At 42.9% G+C, this 20,406-nt stretch overlaps 1 protein-coding gene across 2 annotated transcripts in view; it reads right to left on the bottom strand.

Moving 5' to 3' along the window:
* The window catches only part of MMP24 (matrix metallopeptidase 24), a 53,055-nt gene that overhangs the window by 29,644 nt on the left and 3,005 nt on the right, over nt 1-20,406 (bottom strand). For both annotated transcript variants that reach the window (XM_014059303.2, XM_014059304.2), the window contains exon 2: nt 1,331-1,479. In XM_014059303.2, coding sequence (XP_013914778.2) covers nt 1,331-1,479 — 149 coding nt within the window. The remainder of the gene's footprint in view (nt 1-1,330; nt 1,480-20,406) is intronic.

The raw sequence follows: 20,406 nt of genomic DNA, 5'->3' as shown, positions 1-20,406 counted from the left end.
AGCTTTGGCGTTAGTTAGTTTGGAGCAGACTACAAGGTATCAACTATGCTCCAGATTTCTCCCTTCAAAAAGAAAGTGAAAAATTCCATCTCTGGAACTTCAACCATGTATGGCAGTAGAGAGCTTTGCTTCATTGTATATAATTATTAAATTTATAATTTTATAATACTTTCAGATGGATAAGCAGTGAGTCCACAATGGGTTTTCTCTTCATAATGGATATTCAGTGGATGAAACTATGGGGAAAATAGGAAAGTTGTAATAGAAAGTAATGGAAACCGGGTTCTCTTTAAAACAAAAATCGAGATTGTGGATTGCACAGTAAAAGCCTTATTTGTATTGACAACATCAATTCACTTAGGAATCACAAAATTACCTTTGTACTATGGTATCTACTGGAAGCTGGAAATGAAAAAAAAAAGACCTGTGCAAACCAGGTTCCATGACATAGTTCTATGTACAGATAATCCTTGCTCAATGACCTTTTGTTTTGTGACTGCTCAAAGTCATGATGGTGCTAAAAAAAAGCGATTTACATGCACACTTATAACAGTCACAGTGTCTCTGCAGTCACAAAATTACAATTCAGGCATTCAGCAACTGTCATGCATTTGTAAGAGTTGCAGCATCTTACAGTCATGATTGCCATTTGGGACCTTCCCAGTTGGCTTTGGATAAGGAAGTCAGTGGAAGAAGCCAGCAAGAGGATGCAAGTTGTATCTAGTATCTTCCTTAAGGACTACAACAGGGATTGTTGGAACTGCTGTTGCTAAGCGGGGCTGTTGTGTGATGTTTTGCTTAATGACTACTTCACTTAGTAATGAAGTTGCTGGTCCCAATTAAGGTCACTAAGCAAGGACTACTTTTATATAGAATGACTATAGTATAAGACCGTAATACCTGTACACATATACCATAACATTTAAAACCTATGAATGGTCATCCAGGTAGCGCCATTACATACAATATATCATTTCTATTGCCATTTTATCTGATGACCTATGCAGTATCTGCTAAACCAACTGTTAAATCAGTACAAATCCTTGGATGAATTCTTTGAGATGTGAAAGTTAATTACCTCTGCCTATTCTGAGAACTCTGGGAGCTGAAGTCCACTCATCTTAAAATTCTCAAGGTTGAAAATGTTGATCTAAGTGATGAAAGAGGCTCGGTTGGCAATCTGACTCAGATTTCAGATCATATTCATTCTTAGAGAATATGCATATGCCAAGCTAATTTATTAGGCTCACATTTTAAAGTTTCATGATGCTACAGATAATGGTCTGGGCAAGAACATTATTTTCCAGTATCTGCAAAAAATCATTCTTACTCAATAGTGGTGTGATCCAACACTCCTGTTACAGGGATGCCATAAAACTGCTGCATAGTGGTGACTGCAGACTGCATAACTTTTCCTGAGAGCAGAGCAGACATTCTTGTATCAGATGGAAGCAGATAACCATAGGTTTTTAACCAACTCTGAAAAATAAGAGAAAGGAAACCCAGATTTAAAACACAGCCTAATTTAACCGTAGATATATAAAATTGGCTTGTTTCGTTTTTAGTTGAAACATGAATTCACCTTTCTTGCTCTTTTTAATATATGAGGATAACCATAGGACAACAAGAATAATTGCAAAAGGCAATGTTGTCCTATCAAATTTACAGGTGTTAACTTTCTGGTTGTGTGTGCAAATTGAGATATTTTATCAGAAAAACAATTCTCAGTTCAGTTGCTATGCTTATTTTATGCATAAAAATATGACTGACTACAGATTCAGTTTGTCCATTTGTCCAAATATAAAGTCTCCTAAGAGATCATTTCACATATTGTGGCTTCTATACTGTGGTTTGGCTAAGAAGCACTAAGCACTAAGAAGGCCTACTGGATCAAACCAAAGGTATGATATGACCAAAGATGTGACAAAAATGGAAACAATGGATTGAAATATGAATATTTAAGATTTTTTAAGACTATATTCAAGAGCCAATTTGATATAGTGCAGTGTTTCTCAACCTTGGCAATTTTAAGATGGATGGATTTCAACTTCCAGAATTGTTGACTGATGAATTCTGGGTATTAAAGTTCAGACAACTTACAGTTGCTAAAGTTGAGAAACACTGATATCGCGATTAAGGATACTTAGCTAGAAACCAGTTGACTGTGAGCTCTATTCCTATCTGGAACTCTTGTTCAAGCATCACAACTAGCTGGATGATTCTGAGCCAGCTCCTGTCTCAGCTCTAGGAATAAGGCAATAGCAAACTACTTCTGCAAATATTGCTAAGGAATGTTTTTTTTTAAAAGGAAAGCTTGTAGATGAGTGAGGGACACTTAATTTTTCCCTGTCCTGTGCTATAGTGACCATATCTCCCTACAGATATCTCCCAAATTGCTCTCTCTCTCTCTCTCTCCCTCCCCCCCCCTCAGAAAGCCCAGGTTCAACAAGTGCCTGGATAAAGGGAGGTAGGAGGATAACATATGTAAGCAGATAAATGTAATTTTCCCACTAATGCACTTATATTCTCTTAAATTCACCCCATCTGCATTTTATACCCCCCCTCCTATTTTATAATATGGTCATAGTCTGGTCAAGTGTATGACTTCAATCATTCAAAACTGGTAATAGTACAGAAGAAACGGCAACTATAACCCAGCATTGTTGAATGTGGATCATCCAAGATTCCAGGGATGGAAGACAACCCATTCTTTTTTCCCCCAAACATACAAATACAAAAAACTTAGACATAAACTACGTTTACACAATACATTGGAACTTCGTGTTCCTTCTTACAGCAGTTTCAAATAGGTACAATTCTCTTTATGTTATTTCCCCTTCTAATATGTTTCACTTAAGTTTCACCGTTTTTAACCCTCTTATTTTGTTATCTTTTGCTTTTCTATCTAATATATTGGCTTATTACCTCTGATAAATTTAATTTCTCTTGAGTAGGTATCAGTGGTCGGTTTCAAAAAATTTTGGAACCTCTTCTGAAGGTGTGGCCTGCTTTCCGGGTCCACTGATGGAACCTCTTCTAATTGGTTCGGTAGATTTGACAAACCGGTTCTACCGAATAGGTGCGAACTGGTAGGAACCCACCTCTGGTAGGTATACATATGACAATCCTCCTTAACTTGTAATTTTTGACTTTATTAGATTCTTTCCTTAATCTTTGTTTCTTTCATCCAACCACCTATACCCATGATGGCAAACCTATAGCACACGTGCCACAGGTGGCACGTGGAGCCGTTTGTCAGGGTACACGAAGCTTGCCCTGTCAGCTGGCCAGCGCTTGCATGCGCTGGCCAGCTGACTTCAGCCTTCATTTGAGGCCATTTTTTGCCCACTGGAGGCTTCAGGATTGCTCGTAGTGCCGTTTTTTGCCCTCCGGAGCCTTCAGGGAAGCCTACTGAGGGCTCCTGAACATACCAGAGGGCTAAAACCGGCCCTAAGAGCAAACTGGAAGTCCATTCCTGAATGTCCAGTTTGCCCGTAGGGCCAGTTTTTCACGCTCCGGAGGCTTCAGGGAAGCTCCTGAAGCCTCCAGAGGGCCTCCGGGGAGGGGGGCAGGGGAAGCTGTTTTCATCCTCCCCAGGCTCCTATAAAGCCTCTCGAGCCTGGGGAGGGTGAAAAAAGCACACCAAAAATGGGGGGGACATCTGGTCATGCACGCATGCACACTGGGGTCGTGCCCAAAGATTATGGGTGTGGCACACCCACGCATGATCCCCCCCCTGCTTTTGGCATGTGACAGCCCATTCTATTCCTCCCAAATTTCTATCATTTCCTATGCACCAGCAATGCCAATAGTGTGCCATGACCATTGATCATATCTATTCCACACTGGGAAGATTCTGAAACTTTTGCACCAATCCAAATTTTCTCTATCCCTTTCTCCAACAACACTTTTTTATGTTTTTGAAAATCTTGGGGATTTCTCAAGTTTGATAATATCTTCTACTTATACATGAATGATGCCATTTTGACTGCATCAACCTGGTGTGAGAACTTTGCAATTTTAATTAATTGATATCATTACCTAGGTATTCTATCAAAAGCATCACCAGCATAAAATATGCAGTAGTTGCAAACCCTTTTGTTGGATTGGTTGAAGATCTGTCCAGCATTGAGAAAGACCACAACTTAAATAAATTCAACATATTTCTCAGTAAACACTAAGGGATTTTATCAATGGCCTGCTTATATACTTCCTTACCTGCCTCTTAGTAGCAAGCAGATACACTCATAGGAGGAGAAAATCTGTCCTGATTAATCACATGTTAAGGGATATTGCACTATTTTTACTTAGATTTGAAAATAACATTTTAAACTACACCATGACACCATATGATAATACACTTATGACCCTTATTAGAATGTATAACAAAAAAAAGCAAAATAACCCTTATAGACATAACCAAATGAGGTGATGCATATGTAACTTCAAAAATAATTCTTTTGTATACTAGTTACCAGATCTGAGTGTAAACTCCAGATATCACCAGACAGCAGCAAAGAGATGCAAAAACTTCAAACTCTAGTCATTTTTGCAACCCAGAGCTTTCAGCAATTGAAGGACTGAAATTAAAAAAAAAATCTAGAGATGAGCTGTCTTGCTTCATATTGTAGCTTCTTTGGCCTCAATTTGGGCCAAAAGAATAATAAAAAAAAGAACTGACTAGGGAGATCACAATTGTCATGGTTTTATCAAGAATATCTGGGTTTTGGCTATTGTGTCTAATATCCATGCTTTGATATACCTGCTAAGAAAAAAAGATATACTTAAAATGAAATTACAAAGGCGACAGCAAAAGTAGTCCTTTCAATTATTAAAAAAATTCTTAGCTGTAGCTGGAGAAAAGATACAGATTCTAATATCTCTCGCTTTGCCATCAGATTCAACTGGTCTTCAATAAATAATACAAATTCCCTAAATAATTGACAATAATGAAACAATTACTCATTATAAGTAAAATTTAAGATTTCATACTCTTGTGTTTTTAATCGTCCTGGAATAAAAACTAAGTAATCCAATTTTAAGATTGAGATTGAGATTTGTTTTATTTATATGCCGCCCTATTCTCTACGGGACTCAGGGCGGCGAACAACTCAAACGGGAAAGGGAACACACAAGTACAAGACAAGCATTTAAAATAGCCAACAATCACACAAGTCGAGAGTGGAAGGGAGCTCATCAACCCCAGGCCTGCCGACACAGCCAGGTTTTAACGGCTTTTCGGAAGGCCTGGAGAGAGGTGAGGGTCCGAATCTCTGCGGGGAGTTCGTTCCAAAGGGCCGGAGCTGCCACAGAGAAGGCCCTCCCCCGGGTCATAGCCAGATGGCATTGGCTAGTAGACGGAACCCGGAGGAGGCCAACCCTGTGCGATCTAATGGGTCTTTGGGACGTAATTGGCAGCAGGCGGTCTCTCAAGTACCCAGGTCCAATACCATGAAGGGCTTTATAAGTAATAACTAGGACCTTGAACCGGATCCGGAGACCGGTCAGAAGCCAGTGCAGCTCGCGGAGGATGGGTGTAAGGTGGGTGTATCGAGGTACACCCACAATCGCTTGCGCGGCTGCATTCTGGACGAGTTGAAGTCTCGGAATGCTCTTCAAGGGCTGCCCCATGTAGAGCGCATTGCAGTAGCAAAATATTAAGCAAAATATTTCAGTCATTGCTTAGTTAATAAATTCAAGATTTCTAAGGTTTCAGGGGGAAATGTTAAATGTCCAGTACAGTAGAGTTCTATGAAAAAATATCTACCTCGTTTTGGATTTTTGGATTTTTTGTCACTGACTATTACAAATTCATATGTCTTAAAGAATGAACAAATAACATCACACATTGAAGTTTGATTAATGTAGTTCATGAACAAAAGCATCACGGATACCAATTCCTCCTGAGATAGTTGTATATCTTCCTATAAAGGAAGATAAGGGAATAGTGAGGTAATTACCTAGAACAGGGGCATCAAACTCAATGCCAGTGGGCCAGATCCGGTCCGCAGAGTGTTTAGATCTGGCCTATAGGGCCACCCTGGAAATAGCCTGTGGTACCTGTGCCAGTGAAAATGGAGGTCTGAAGGGCTGCGGGCAGCCCTCCTGAGCTCTGTTTTCAATAGCAGAGGGTTGCAGGAGGCTGCTGCAGCCGAAAATGGAACTTGGGAGCCTTTTTTTTCTGGCAGAGCACTCAAGCTACCACAGGTACCCCCAACACAAGTGATGTTGAGCTGGCCATACCCACCCTGGCCATGCCCACCCTGGCCCCCCAAAGCCAAACACAACCCTGATGAAATCGAGTTTGACACCCCTGACCTAGAACATCGAACTTCTACAGATAAATGTAGATACAATTATAAGAATATCTAAAAACTGTCAATGAATATTAGGGCAAAAAAAAGAGCATCAGTCTACTTTAGTTATTTGTAGCCAGTCCCCCATTAATTTGTTCCAAAAAGCTAGAACTCTTTAACTTACAAACACCATCAATCACCAATCAAACTGAAATCCTTTTGCCAGTATTGTAACAATGCCACTACATTATATTAACGAAATGTATGTTCTGCATAAGCTTAAATGGAGAAGTAGACCAATGTGAGGGATCATCTTATATGGATGTCAAACTTGCTGCATCACGTTGATGTCAAGTGATGTATCGCAACGTTTTTTGCCTTCGCGGAGCTGGGGTGGGCATGGTCTACTTGTAACACATCCAGCCCACGGGCCATTGGTCTGACACACCTAGGCCAGGAGACCATCTGGAGCCTGAAGAGCTCTACAGGGGATAGGAAAATATGCTGTTTGCATCTAGTTCTTCCAAGCTAGGTCTAGTTTTTTTAGCAGACAGCAAAAGAAGTTGGAAAGTACTCTGTATAGAAACCACAGGAGACCAGTATATTTAACACAAGAATCAGCAAGTTCATTGCCACTGAGAGTGGCCTTTTATTTTAATACAGCAGCAGTAGCAGCAGAGGGAAGAATGGCCTAAGTAAAATGGAAACAAATCAGCACTCTGAATCAAAGAACCAGAGGATGTGAGAAACCCATGGTTTTGGAAAAGATGGCCATAGTGATATAGTTTCAAAACAATAATAGCTGTCTGTATAAATATTAATAAGAGGAACTAGAGGTTAAAAAACAAGCTTAAGTCACAGCATGTAACTCACTAACTTGACCAGAAACAAAGGGAAGCAAAGAACTTAATTTAACACATTCAAAAGGAATACCCCCATATCCAGCATCCTGTTTTCCAGGGGGAGTAGGGCAAGAAGTGACATAAGTGTAAAATTTAAAATCAGCATTTGCAGTGGAGTTTTACTGAATATCAGGGTGAGAAAGAAGTTCATAAGCAATAAAAGAAAACAACCATGAGTGGAAAAACTTTCAACAGAAGATAGGGTACAGGTAATCCTCAACTAATGATCACAGTTGAGCCCAACATTTCTATTGCTAAGCAAGACAGTTGTTAAATGAGTTTGCTCCATTTTATGACTTCACATGCCACAGTTGTTAAGTGAATCAATGCAGTTGCTAAATTAATAACACTTAACAATTAGTTGTTAAGTCAATCTGGCTTCTGAGTGTCCTTACCACTTCAAAAAGTCACAAAGGTGAACACCTGACCTTGGGACATTGCAACCATCATACATACATACCAATTGCCAAATGTCCAAATTTTGATCATATGACCACAGGATGAGACAACTAGTAAGTGTGAAAAAATGTCACCATTTACCTTTTTAGTGCTATTATAACTTTGTATAGTCACTAAATGAGTAATTGTAAGTCAAGGATGTAAATGGAAGGTGAGAACTTGTGACGAAGAATTAATAACAATAACCATGGGAGAGCTTAGGAGTGCTATTTCCAATTTGCTCAGCTATTTGGGGAGACAAGGGCAAGAGTAGGTGATCAGACAGAAGCCTACCACTACAGGGGGAAGCCTACATGGTTAGGCAGATCCCCTAAGACAGTGATGGTGAACCTTTTCAGCATCAAGTGCCGAAAAGCGTGCACACAGGCTCGTCACCTGCGCCATCTGGAAGAGGAGATGCAATTAGGGCATGTGTGCACATGTGTGTGCCGAGAAATGAACTTTCGGTTTCCAGCGTATGCATGTGTACCTAGTCTTCCAGTTACTGGTACGCATGCACGCACGACGATCAGCTGGCCGACGACCATGCCGCTGATTTCCAGGACTGCCACACGCATGAAGGCAAGCTGATTGTCACACATGCATACATGCCACAAACCCAGAAGAGGAACAGGTGACGCCACGTGTGCCAGGCAAAATGGTGCCATGTGCCACTTTGGGCCCGCATGCCATAGGTTTGCCATCACGGCCCTAAGAAGTTCAAAGAATTTGTCCATTAAAAGGGTCACAGCACAAAGATGGGGTGGAGAGGCAGCAGCGATTATGGCATTATATGGATAAATATACCGGTAGTACATCACTGGGTAAAGATAGTCACCATAAGGATAAACAAAGACACCAGAAACTGTATCACATATTCATGGCTAAACAGGATAAAAGATAAAGCATAATCAGGGAGTCCAATTTCAGGGATGGAAGCAATGCTTATTTCAACTGACAAAATACTTGACTATGTCCTCAATCCAAAGCAAAGAAGCATCTGTTCAAAAAATAGACTGGAAGAGTCAAACTTCAAAAGCAAGATCTAAAAATCCAGGGACATCAAAATCCAACCAAGCCAAGAAAAGAACATATATCAGGGGAAATCAGGGGATTAGAAAAAAAACGGAAGGGAAGCCAGGATAGAGATCAGAGCAAGATCTGAATTAAGGTGCTCCTCTGAGAATGCAAATACAAGCCTATCTGGTGCAAAAACCCACCAATGCTCCAAGCTTACAAAGCAAATCCATTCCCAATACAACAAAGCAAATCCTTTTCCAATAAATTTACAGGGAAATCAGTACCCAAAACAAAGCCTGTTCCTTAGACAAAGTCTAATTACAATAGTCACCAGGCTGCTAGCCTGATGACACGTGGATGGACTCCCAATGCCAATAGCAGCAATTACTATATTGTAGTATCACAACAGGAATGGCTGAGAGTGAAGAAACAAGCAAGGCAGCATCCCCTAAAAGGAGAAGGGAGACAGAGGCAGAAAAATCAAGAAGCCAAAGAGGAAACAAAGGTCTCCTATGACAAATCCCAACCACACCATAGACTGCTGAAGCTGGAAGGCAACACCATTTGAGTAGGCTGGATAAAATTCTAAGAGCCCTGGGCTTTTTGGTGTCCCACTTTTCCATCCAACACAAGCTTGTTACTTTGTACAATAGGACTGCCAGTCTCCAAGACAGAAGCAGAAATCACTGCACCCCACCCTCTGGCATGTGGGGAAATTTTTGAACACGATGGTTAGAATAAGGACTTCTCATTTGTTATAGGGACGACATGGTTTGGAGTGCTACAAAATATTCTTTATCATTTTTCTTCTCGATTCCCCATTTTCTAACACAACAAATAGCAGCACCCATTATGAATTCAGCTTTCCCAACTAGCTTTCATCAATTTAGTGTCAGTGGAAACGTTTACCAACTAAGAGACCATTTACGAAGGCAGCCATAATAGAGTGTGCGATCATTTATAATGGTTCTGGAATGCCAGAATGTCATTCAAATGCTTTTAAAGGCTTGTTTGTAATACTCTTGGATACAAGTAGTCTTTGACTTATGGCCATTCATTTAATGACCATTTATCATGAGAGCACTGAAAAAAGTGACTTATGACTAATCCTTATACTTCCAATCACTGCCGTGTCCCCATGGTCAAGTGATCTAAATTTAGATGCTTGGCAACCAGCATGTATTGATGACAGTTGCCGTGTCCCAAAGTCACTTGATCACCATTCATGATCTTCTCCAACAAAGTCAGTGAAGCCAGATTTTCTTAATGATTGCATGATTGGCTGTATTTTGCATACATTGGACTGGGCTCCACTGAAAATCTATTGTCACATGACCTTATTTTGCTGGAAGGAGTACAGACTGAGGTGATCCATTGCTCCTATGAGTTTCTCTGACAGATTTGGGAAAGAGTCTCTGAACCTCAGGCACTCAGCTTCTTTACAGAATACTCTTTACTGAAGTAGGAAAAGACAAGGGAATCAATGAGGGAACGGTGATTAAGAGTATAATCAATCATCAGATCCTATTACCCAACAATTTATTAACTAACACGTCTGATTCCACTCCTAATACCATGTTGTGGAATACTAATTCTGTGCCCAATGAATACAGGTAATCCTTGTTTAATGAGCCCCTCATTCAGTGACCATTCTAAGTTATGACAACACTAAATGAGTGGTACTTAATGACCGGTCCTCAAAGTTCTGGCAGTCCCAGCACCCCTGCGATCATGTGATTGTGTTCTGGGAGCTTGGCAACAAGCTCATACTTAAAAAGAGTCACAATGTCCTGCAGGCATGTGAGTGCCATTTGTGACTTTCCCTGTTGGCTTCCTACAAGCAAAATCAATGGGGAAAGGCTTCAAATTGCTTCAAGACGTTGCTTGCTTTTGGTCCTGCCATGGTCACACAGTTCTTCCTGGCTATCCACATACCTCCCCTGCCCAGCAGCAGCTACCACCCCCCCCCCACCATCAAGCCCAGCTGCGCTTATACAGCACTTTGCTTCACATCAATGGCTACCCCTCCTTTCTCTATCTGGCAGTAGCCACCTCCAGCTCTGCCATGCTTAAGCATGCTTAACCTACACACCCTTCCTGACCCAGCAGCAGCCATTTATTTGCCTGCTGTCAAGCTATTTTGGACTTGCTTAAGGATCTGTGATCCTTGCTTAACATCATCAACAGGGGTGCTGGGATCACATGACATTGCTCTTTATGACTGCACTGCTGAGCAATGGAAATTCCAGTCCCAATTACTGTTGTTAAGTCAGGGCTAAGCTGTAGAGGAGACCAACCAATAAACATAAATATTTATTCAGCAACAATTGTTGGATCAGTCCTATAAGAACCAAAGCTAGCAATAAGATAGTTATGGATGAGACAATGTGTCCATTTCCCCTTGGTTTAATATATGCTTTTGCCTTATAAGGTTAAAGTTTGTATTTTTCCCATGTAAAGACACTCTGTCCTCTCTAAGGTCCTTTAAACCGCTGACTGGTTATTTCCCCATCATAGAATATCCTGTCATGAATATGACTTAAGTTTCCTTATACGTGACCTGTCCATTTAAAAATAATGGAGAAGGGCCTTTATTTGTCCTTACAAAGGATAATAAAAGCATATTATTCTAAGATAAGCATTATAGTTTGCTTGTAGTAAATACAATATCAAGGGCTTATTGTGACCTTTGGGAAAGACAGGAGTAGAGGCAAGGATGCTAAGTATTTAAAAACAATTATTCTCATTTATTAATACTGAACTTTGGTATCAAATAATAGTCTGTTATAATGATCAAGTATGTATGTTTGCGTTTAAAATATTTGTTATTGGCTGTCATCTTAATACCAGAACTGTAGATGGAATAAAAGTAGACTTTAATTTATTCTATTTAAATTATTACTATAAAGAAAATAAACATAAAGAGTTCAGGTTTTTCTCCTAAGATGCAGCTGCAGAAGAATTGTAAACTTATGGCCTACTATAAAAGATACTGCCAGTTTGGTGATATTGTTAAGGCACCAGGCTAGAAACTGGGAGACTGGGGATTCTAGTCCCACCCTAGGCACAAAGCGAGGTGGGTGACCTTGGTCCAGTCTCTCTAGCCCTAGGAAGAAGAAGGCAACAGCAACCTACTTTCAAAAAATCTAGCCAAGAAAATTGGGACTATCCCAGACAGTCACTGACAATCAACAATGACTTGTAGACTCTTAAAAATACCCCAAACTATTGTAAAACTATAGACAATTGCAATCACATCACTGTAATTAGAAAGATGCTTTCCATTTTTCATCATTAAAATAAGAACTGTCATTATTTATTTATTTATTTATTTATTTATTTATTTATTTATTTATTTGAATAAATGCTTTAGCATAATTATGAAGTAGAGAAGCAATCAGGTTAAAATCATGATCAAAGTTAGAAATAATATAATAAATCTTATGCATGAACCAAACATTCATACATGGATGATAACATTTGTATTAGACATTATAAGACATTATAAGAATAACTATAGCTAATGCCTTAGTTTGTGTGCCTTTGGTGTTTATTTTTGAACACCCCTAACTTCCTCCATTTTTTGTAGATTGCAAATGGTTTTTGAAACAAAAGCAAATTTGTAAATCTATTTGTGTTATGGGTTTGGTATTTAAAGGTCAAAAACTTAGAATCCTCACAAGACTATGAATAGACTTTAAATAGCTCTCTAAAAACTAAGCAGTGACAATTACAAAGTATAAGCAGCAATTCTGATGTTTAAAGTAAGGTCCTTCACATTCATCATTCTAGTCATCTAAAGGTTTTTCATAAACTGTACCACCATAATTACCATTTATACAGCACAAAATCAAAAGAATAAAGCTTTTGTATCTAAGGGAGGTGAAATCAGATGCAGAGATTTCCTCTCTCATAGCCAGGTATGGATTAAAATCAAGTATAAAAATCATCATAAGAAGTTCCCAAGTTAAAGTTTATATCCTTCAATCTGTACTGTATAAATGATTTCCCCACTTCTTTTTCCGCAAAGCAGCAGAACTGATCAGCACATTGAACAGGACATACTCTACTGGTTTGCAACCATTTCAGTTTTATCGTTATTAAAATAATTAAACTATAATGTAAACTCTGGGCACAGTGCATTTTTGATTGTATGCCTCAATGACTAACAAGCTAGTCCTAATACTTGCTGCATCAGCAGACAAGTCTCTTTGGAATATACTGACTGCTGTGCCAGCATAATACCATGAAATAGGATATTCGGCTAGCATCGCAGACAGATATGTCACTGAAAATAATTATCCAATTTACAAAAAATCTATCCTCACCAAAAATTATATTACTTCAAATTCCCAATTGCTGTGTGGGAAGGATTGTGATGCAACTTTCTGTTGGACAGACCCAATCTGATAGGTGCTTTCGATACCAGTGCCTTCATAGATACTATAGTGAAAAATATATGCTTTTCAAAGTAACAATTGTGAACAGCATCTAGAAATGTAAAATGCATTGCTCCATTACAATAAATGTTTATAGATCTGTAATAGGGCCTAAAGTAAAAATAAAGGTTTTCTACAATAACAAGATTTTTGCATGAAACATTTGTTTTGTGACTTTTACATTCTGTCAGAGAATGACTTTTACATTCTCTTTTACATATATATGTCTATAAGTTTTAGTCTGGTTATCAATAGAAAAATTAGCAGATCTTATTCAAAATAGTAAACAATAATTGCCCATTGCAACTAGTCAATTACTTCTCTAGAATTACATCTCCTGGTATATTACTTTAGAAGGAAATATTGATTATAATATAAAAAAGTTGTCTGCCAATTGGAGAATCTGGGTACATGCTATTTAATTTTAATGTACACAAGCAATTTCAATGTATGTTCTTTGATCTGTTGCTTCAGTCTACAATAAATACATCTCTACTTAATAAATGAATACAAAAACAGCACCAAAGCCTAATTGCTAGGGCTCTACACTACTTCAGATTCAATCTCCCAAAAGTGGTTCAGAGCTTGAAGGAGTACAAATGCAGCACCTGTTTGCAAAACCACTATGGAATCCAGAAAATGACCTAGAAACTTTCAATGTCACAGTCAAGAGTTATGCTTGTGTACCCAACTCCAAAGTACCTTTTGGATACTGAATCTGAAGAACTGCATGGCCTACTAATTGCTAAAAGAATTTCATGCAACTATTACTACAGACAAATGTAGTAATATTATCAAACTATGATGAAGATGGAGGCAATTACCTCATCTTAAAGTGCCTTGTTAAATAAAAATGTCTTGACTAAGTGTGAAAAGCTTTGCAAAGTTGGTCCTAGTTGAACTTCCTGTGAGAAAGTGTTCCAAAGTCAGCTACCCTATAGAAAATGTATTTTGATATATTCGAACTTAACATTTTCCTGAAGGTACTTATGGAGCTTACCTGAAGATTTCTAGTGGCAAGAAAAGAAAGATGCCAACTTACATGGATTCTACCCTGTCCAATTTAAAATTGTGGAAAGAATACATTCATGAATGAAGGTGAACATACAGGTCCCAGAAAAATGTTGTAGGATCCAATTTGGGTCTGTCACCAAAGGTTTAGTCTTCTAAGCTTTTGGACTCATTCTGGAGCTCATCAGAATTTCCCGGAGGATGAGCTCCAATCCGAGTCCAAAAGCTCGGAAGACTAAACCTCTGGCCCTGATGACTGACCCAGATTGGAACCTGAAGAATGCACTCAAATTAGTGATAGTCTCAGATTCTTTCTAGTGAAGGCAACTACTTATTGGACCTCATTGCAGGTAGATAGTTATTACGTCAAGCTATTATTGACTAACTAAAGGACTTGAGTTACTCCTAATTCTTTGTTTTCAGATTAGCAAGATGTGTGAACTTAACCACAATGGTTTACATTATGTAAATGCATCAATTATACCTTGTTCAACAAGCCTTGTGCATGTGCGAGACCCGGATGGCTGCCTGGCTTCTCGCTCCATAGAAGCCGGTGCTAAATTCTAAAGATTTCCAGAGCCTCCGGAGTCCACCAACAATATCAGCAAAGCCCCCTGGAAGGGCTTGGTCCCAGGAATCCTGTAAGGGCCAGCATTTCGTCGGCAGCTGCCTGTGGCTGTCCCTTGGAGTAGCGGAACCACGGCGGCTCGGATCAGCGATTTACGGCGTGAGAAGAAGATGGCGGCGCCACGCTGTCGATCTCAGCGTTTTGCAACTTTGTAACTTCTCGCCGCTCCCTCTTTCTCTCTGCCGGCTTTGACGGACTCGGAGTGGTGTGGTGAGCTCGGGGGGCTCAGTTCTTTGTCATCTGAACAGCGGGGGTTATTAGAACTGCCGGAAATCATTTGGGAGCTGTGGGTTGGGCGGCTGGCTGTATTTGCCACCGCTGTAGCCCCCCCCCCTCCGGACTTCCCCCCCCCCCGTCCTACTCTGTCCGTCCTACGCTGTTGTTCTATTGCCAGCTGCCTGCTTATCCTGCGGTCCTGCGATCCTCTGGGACGCTATCTGTTCGGCTGGGGATTGAATGGAGGATGGAAAACGGAGCCTTGAGTAGCTCTTTTATTATTCTACGTTTGATCTGAAGAGAAAAGAGGCCTGAACACTCCTCCTCCCCCCCCACCCTTTAGATCTTGCCGGTGAGTGCAGCGGCCGCAGCGGCAGCGGCCACATGGACATGGTGGAAGCGGAGGCGACGGAGGGCGTTCCGCGGCGGCTTCGGCGGCCTCGGCAGCGGCTGGGCACCCTTGGCGGCGAGTATAGCGGTCTCACGGTGGCACAGGGAGCGGAGACGATTGAGGGTGTTTCGCGGCGGTTTCAGCAACGGTGGGGCTTTTCGGCCCCTTTTTTACAAGCTCTGAAGCCTGACGAACAGCTTGGTGGACAGCTCGGAGAGTTTGGGGAATTTATGGTAATTCTGACTGGGCTGATTATTTATCATCGTTGTTTAGAGTTGGGGAATTCAAACGGAGGCCTGGTCCGGCTTTGGCGAAGCGGGCGGCTGATTGGGTGTGCCGCAGCTGGAGCCTTTTCCGGATGCCTCCCCCCCTCCCCCATACTGAACTCAGCTTTACAGCGACACCATTGCTTTCAACAACATTGCTCCCCTTACCAATACTGTCCCTTCTACCAATGCTGCTACTGGTACTGTCACTACTCTTTCCAGCAACATAACCCCTTGTTCCAGCATTGTTTCCTTTACCAACGCTACCTTATCTTTTTGACGCTGCTCTTCCCATCAACGCTGCCTTTTTACCAACATTGGTTCCCTGCCGCCTCGGACTCTGCTTACCAGATTTCCCTCACCTATAGACCTAGGCCCTATGTGCCTGTCTGTCTTAGCCCTGACTATTACCATCATTACTACTGGTGCCTATCCCCAGAAGGAAACTTTGGTCTGGGCTGTGGATGGATAGTTGATGGCAACAAACTGAACTCGCACTTAAAAACTTTTTAATCAATTGCGCAACTATTTTAACTCTCATTCTTTCTTTGCTCTCATCTTTTTCTTCTTTCTTTGTATGGGCTATGCATGAGGTACGTATGAGATGAATGAATGTCCCACTTTTATGATTATATTGTTGTAAATTTTGTGTTTTTAACTATTACGTGGGGATTGTTTGGGGGAGTGTATGAGTATGTGTGATTCGGAGGACCTGCCGGGAGTTGCGGGGGCTATGGGGGTGGTTGAGGGGACCAGAGACACGGGAGAGGGTCGGGGTATTGCGGTCGTAACAGGGAGGGGCAGATACGGCGGGGACTTCAGGGCAGGCCATTACCGGGGAAGGAGGGTTCGCTACATTACAGAGATCCCTCCTTCCGGCCCTGGGAGTCCCACTCCGAGACCAGATGGCGTAAGTAGTCAGGACCCTGGTCTCAGGCTGTTGTCGCTAAATGCCAGGTCTGTTGTCCATAAAGCTCCTCTCGTCCGGGACTTAATTTTAGACGAGAGGGCAGACCTGGCATGTATTACTGAAACCTGGCTGGGCCCAGAGGGAGGAGTCCCCCTTGTAGAGCTGTGCCCAGAAGGATTTCAGGTGCTGCATCAGCCGAGAGCCCAGGGAAGGGGTGGAGGTGTGGCCGCCGTTATCCGGGAGTCGTTAGTTCCTCGTAGGGTCCCTGCTCCGGAGATTGTCGGGTGTGAGTCTTTGCTGTTAAAGTTGGACCTCAAGGGTCAAGTGGGGTTGCTGCTAACGTACCTGCCTCCCAACAGCGTTGCAGCAGCCCTCCCCTCGCTCCTCGAGTCGGTAGCTGAGCTGGCAGTTGAGTTCCCTAGGTTGATGGTCCTGGGGGACTTTAACTTGCCATCGCTCGGTGAAAACTCTGATGGGGCGCAGGAGTTCATGGCTTCCATGACAGCCATGGGCTTGACCCAAGTAATTCGAGGCCCAACCCACTCAGCGGGACACATGCTTGACCTTGTATTTCTCTCGGAGCAGTGGATTTACGATCTTGGTCTGAGGGGGAGCGACATCATACCCCTGTCGTGGTCAGACCATTGCCTACTGAGGCTCGACTTCCGGAGGCCAAACCCCCACTGTAGGGAGGAGGAACCGACCAGGTGGTTCCACCCCAGGCGTCTTATGGAACCATCAAGGTTCCAGACAGAGCTTGGGGTTATTCCTGACACTTTCGCCCACAGTCCGGTGGAGACTCTGGCTGCTGCGTGGCACTTGGCAGCGTCAGAGGCCCTCGACCGGATTGCGCCACTGCGGCTCCTCCGAGGCGGCGGATCCCGGAGACCCCCTTGGTTTACCGAGGAGCTCCGGGAGATGAAGCGCCGGAGGAGATGCCTAGAGCACCGTTGGAGGTCCGATAAGTCCGAATCGAACCGAGCAATGGTAACCACCTGCACCAGGGAATATACTAGGGCACTTAGGGCAGCAAAAAGATCGCACATAGCCACCCTGGTCGCATCCGCTGAGTCCCGCCCAGCCGCCCTGTTCAGGATAACCCGCTCCCTACTGAACAAAAGGGAGACGGGGGAACCCCTGCAGGGCAGAGCTGAAGAATATGCCCAATTCTTAGCGGACAAAATTGCTCGGTTTCGGTCGGACTTGGACTCCACACCTGCAGTTCCAGCCGAGGCACAGGGGGATGAAGGAGAACAGCTCTGGGTTGAGTTTCAGGACGTTACCCCCGGGGATGTGGACAAGGCCATGAGAGCTGTAAGTTCCTCCACCTGTGTTCTGGATCCGTGTCCCTCATGGCTGGTGGTTAACTGCAGTGAGGTGACACGAGGCTGGATCCAGGCGGTTGTAACCGCCTCCCTTCGGGAGGGGAACTTCCCCGCCGCACTGAAAGCGGCGGTGGTGAGACCCCTCCTGAAGAAACCATCCTTGGATCCAGCTGTCCTCAACAGTTATCGTCCGGTCTCCAACCTTCCCTTCCTGGGGAAGGTTGTTGAGAAGGTGGTGGTCTTCCAGCTCCAACGGTCCTTGGAGGAAGCAAACTATCTAGACCCCTTCCAGTCAGGCTTCAGACCCGGTTACAGCACAGAAACCGCTTTGGTCGCATTGATGGATGATCTTTGGAGAGCCAGAGATGAAGGACATTCCTCCATCCTGGTCCTCCTTGACCTCTCAGCGGCTTTCGATACCATCGACCATGGTATCCTTCTGCGACGACTGCGGGAGGTGGGAGTGGGAGGCACCGTGCTACGGTGGTTCTCCTCCTACCTCTCGGACAGGTCGCAGTCGGTGTTAGTGGGTGGGGAGAGATCGTCCCCAAGGCCCCTAAATTATGGGGTGCCGCAGGGCTCGGTCTTATCCCCCCTACTATTTAACATCTACATGAAACCGCTGGGAGAGATCATCCGCAGGCACGGGATCAGATACCATCAATATGCGGACGATACTCAACTGTATCTGTCCGCCCCGTGCCAAATCAATGAAGCGGTTGACGTGATGGGCCGGGGTCTTGAAGCCGTTATGGACTGGATGAGGGTTAACAAGCTTGTGCTCAACCCAGAAAAGACCGAGTGGCTGTTGTGTTTCCCTCCCAAAGATTTGGCCAATATACCAACACTCAGGCTGGGGGGTCAAATTCTACACCCCTCAGAGAGGGTCCGCAACTTGGGAGTCCTCCTGGATCCACAGCTGTCATTCGACCACCATTTAACGGCTGTGACCAGGGGGGCATTCGCCCAGGTACGCCTGGTGCGCCAGTTGCGACCCTACCTGAACCGGGAGGCCCTCACAACAGTCACTCGGGCCCTTGTGATCTCTAGGCTGGAATACTGCAATGTGCTCTACATGGGGCTGCCCTTGAGGAGCATCCGGCGACTTCAGCTAGTGCAGAACGCAGCCGCGCGAGTGATTGCGGGTGCACCCCGATTCACCCGCATAACACCTATCCTCCGCGAGCTGCGCTGGCTACCTGTCGATCTCCGGATGCGCTTCAAGGTGCTATTAATCACCCATAAAGCCCTACATGGCAGTGGATCTGGATACTTGAGAGACCGCCTTCTGCCAATTACCTCCCTACGACCTATAAGATCCCATAGATTAGGCCTCCTCCGCATTCCATCGGCCAGCCAGTGTCGGCTGGCAACCACAAGGAGGAGGGCCTTCTCAGCAGTAGCCCCGACCCTTTGGAACGAGCTCCCCGTGGAGATTCGTACCCTCTCCACCGTCCAGGCCTTCCGCACTGCCTTGAAGAACTGGCTCGCCCGTCAGGCCTGGGGATAAGAATCGTTACCCCGCCCGAATGATGAATGGATGTTGCTTACTATTTTATTATATGTTGTTGTCTTAATGTTGTATTCCCCTCTCCCTGGTTTTCTGTGAGCCGCCCTGAGTCCCCTCAGGGAAAAGGGCGGCCTACAAATGCTAATAAAACCAAACCAAACCAAACCTTAATCTTAAAAATTCTAGTTTAGCATTATATATGAATTCAACTAATGTTTCAGTTTAATGATTCTTCTAACAAGTCAACCCCTTTTTCCCATTCACCAATTCTTCTCACAATCCCATTTATAAAGCTCTTCTGTGTTAATGTTCCCTAGGCAATGCATTCACTTCTGATTTCTATTGGTTCAATTGTTGATGCTTTTCTTAAAAGTCTATGACATGGTATCTCTTTAATACAATAGGAGATGAGACTACACCTTAATGTTGAGTAGATCTAGCAGAGTAATTGGCAGAGATGAGTAGAGAAAGGTTCTACAAACTAGGATTCAGTAATCCAGAGCCAATAAATCCAAATATTGCCATCTTTAAATTATGTTCCACAGAAAACTTCCACAATATATTATCAAATTATGTTAATAAATTATTTAGGTCTTGCATTAAAGAAACACTAGTTACTTCTAGAGTTTAAGTAGCGAATGTTTAAAATGTTGATGGATGTGTAAGAGCATCACTCAAATGTGTCCTGCCAACAATCTGAAAAGAATTCTTAGAGTATAACCACTATAGTTTTCGATCAAAATACAGCATTTATTTACATATTTTTTCTTCCTTCCTCATAGTTCTCCATATCAAATATCCAGACCATTTAGATCAAATCCCCGGCCCATCAGCCGGGTGCGTCACGCACTGGCCACATCGACACCCAGTTTAGCAAAGGGGGGGGGGAGAAATTGTGATACCTCACGTGACACCACTGTAACGAAGTGAGTTTGACACCCCTGGATTTAGATTTATTTTTGTATGCATGAGGTTAAATGTGTCAATATAGTTAGTTGTCACTCAAAACTATTACTGGAAACGCCTACATACTACAGCAATTTCTATGCTTGTA

This window comes from Thamnophis sirtalis, unplaced genomic scaffold (assembly GCF_051295495.1).
Source record: "Thamnophis sirtalis isolate CommonGarterSnake01/CBP01778 unplaced genomic scaffold, rThaSir2_p1.2 scaffold_7, whole genome shotgun sequence".
NCBI classification, from domain to species: domain Eukaryota; kingdom Metazoa; phylum Chordata; class Lepidosauria; order Squamata; family Natricidae; genus Thamnophis; species Thamnophis sirtalis.
This window is presented reverse-complemented; position numbering and strand designations above follow the sequence as displayed.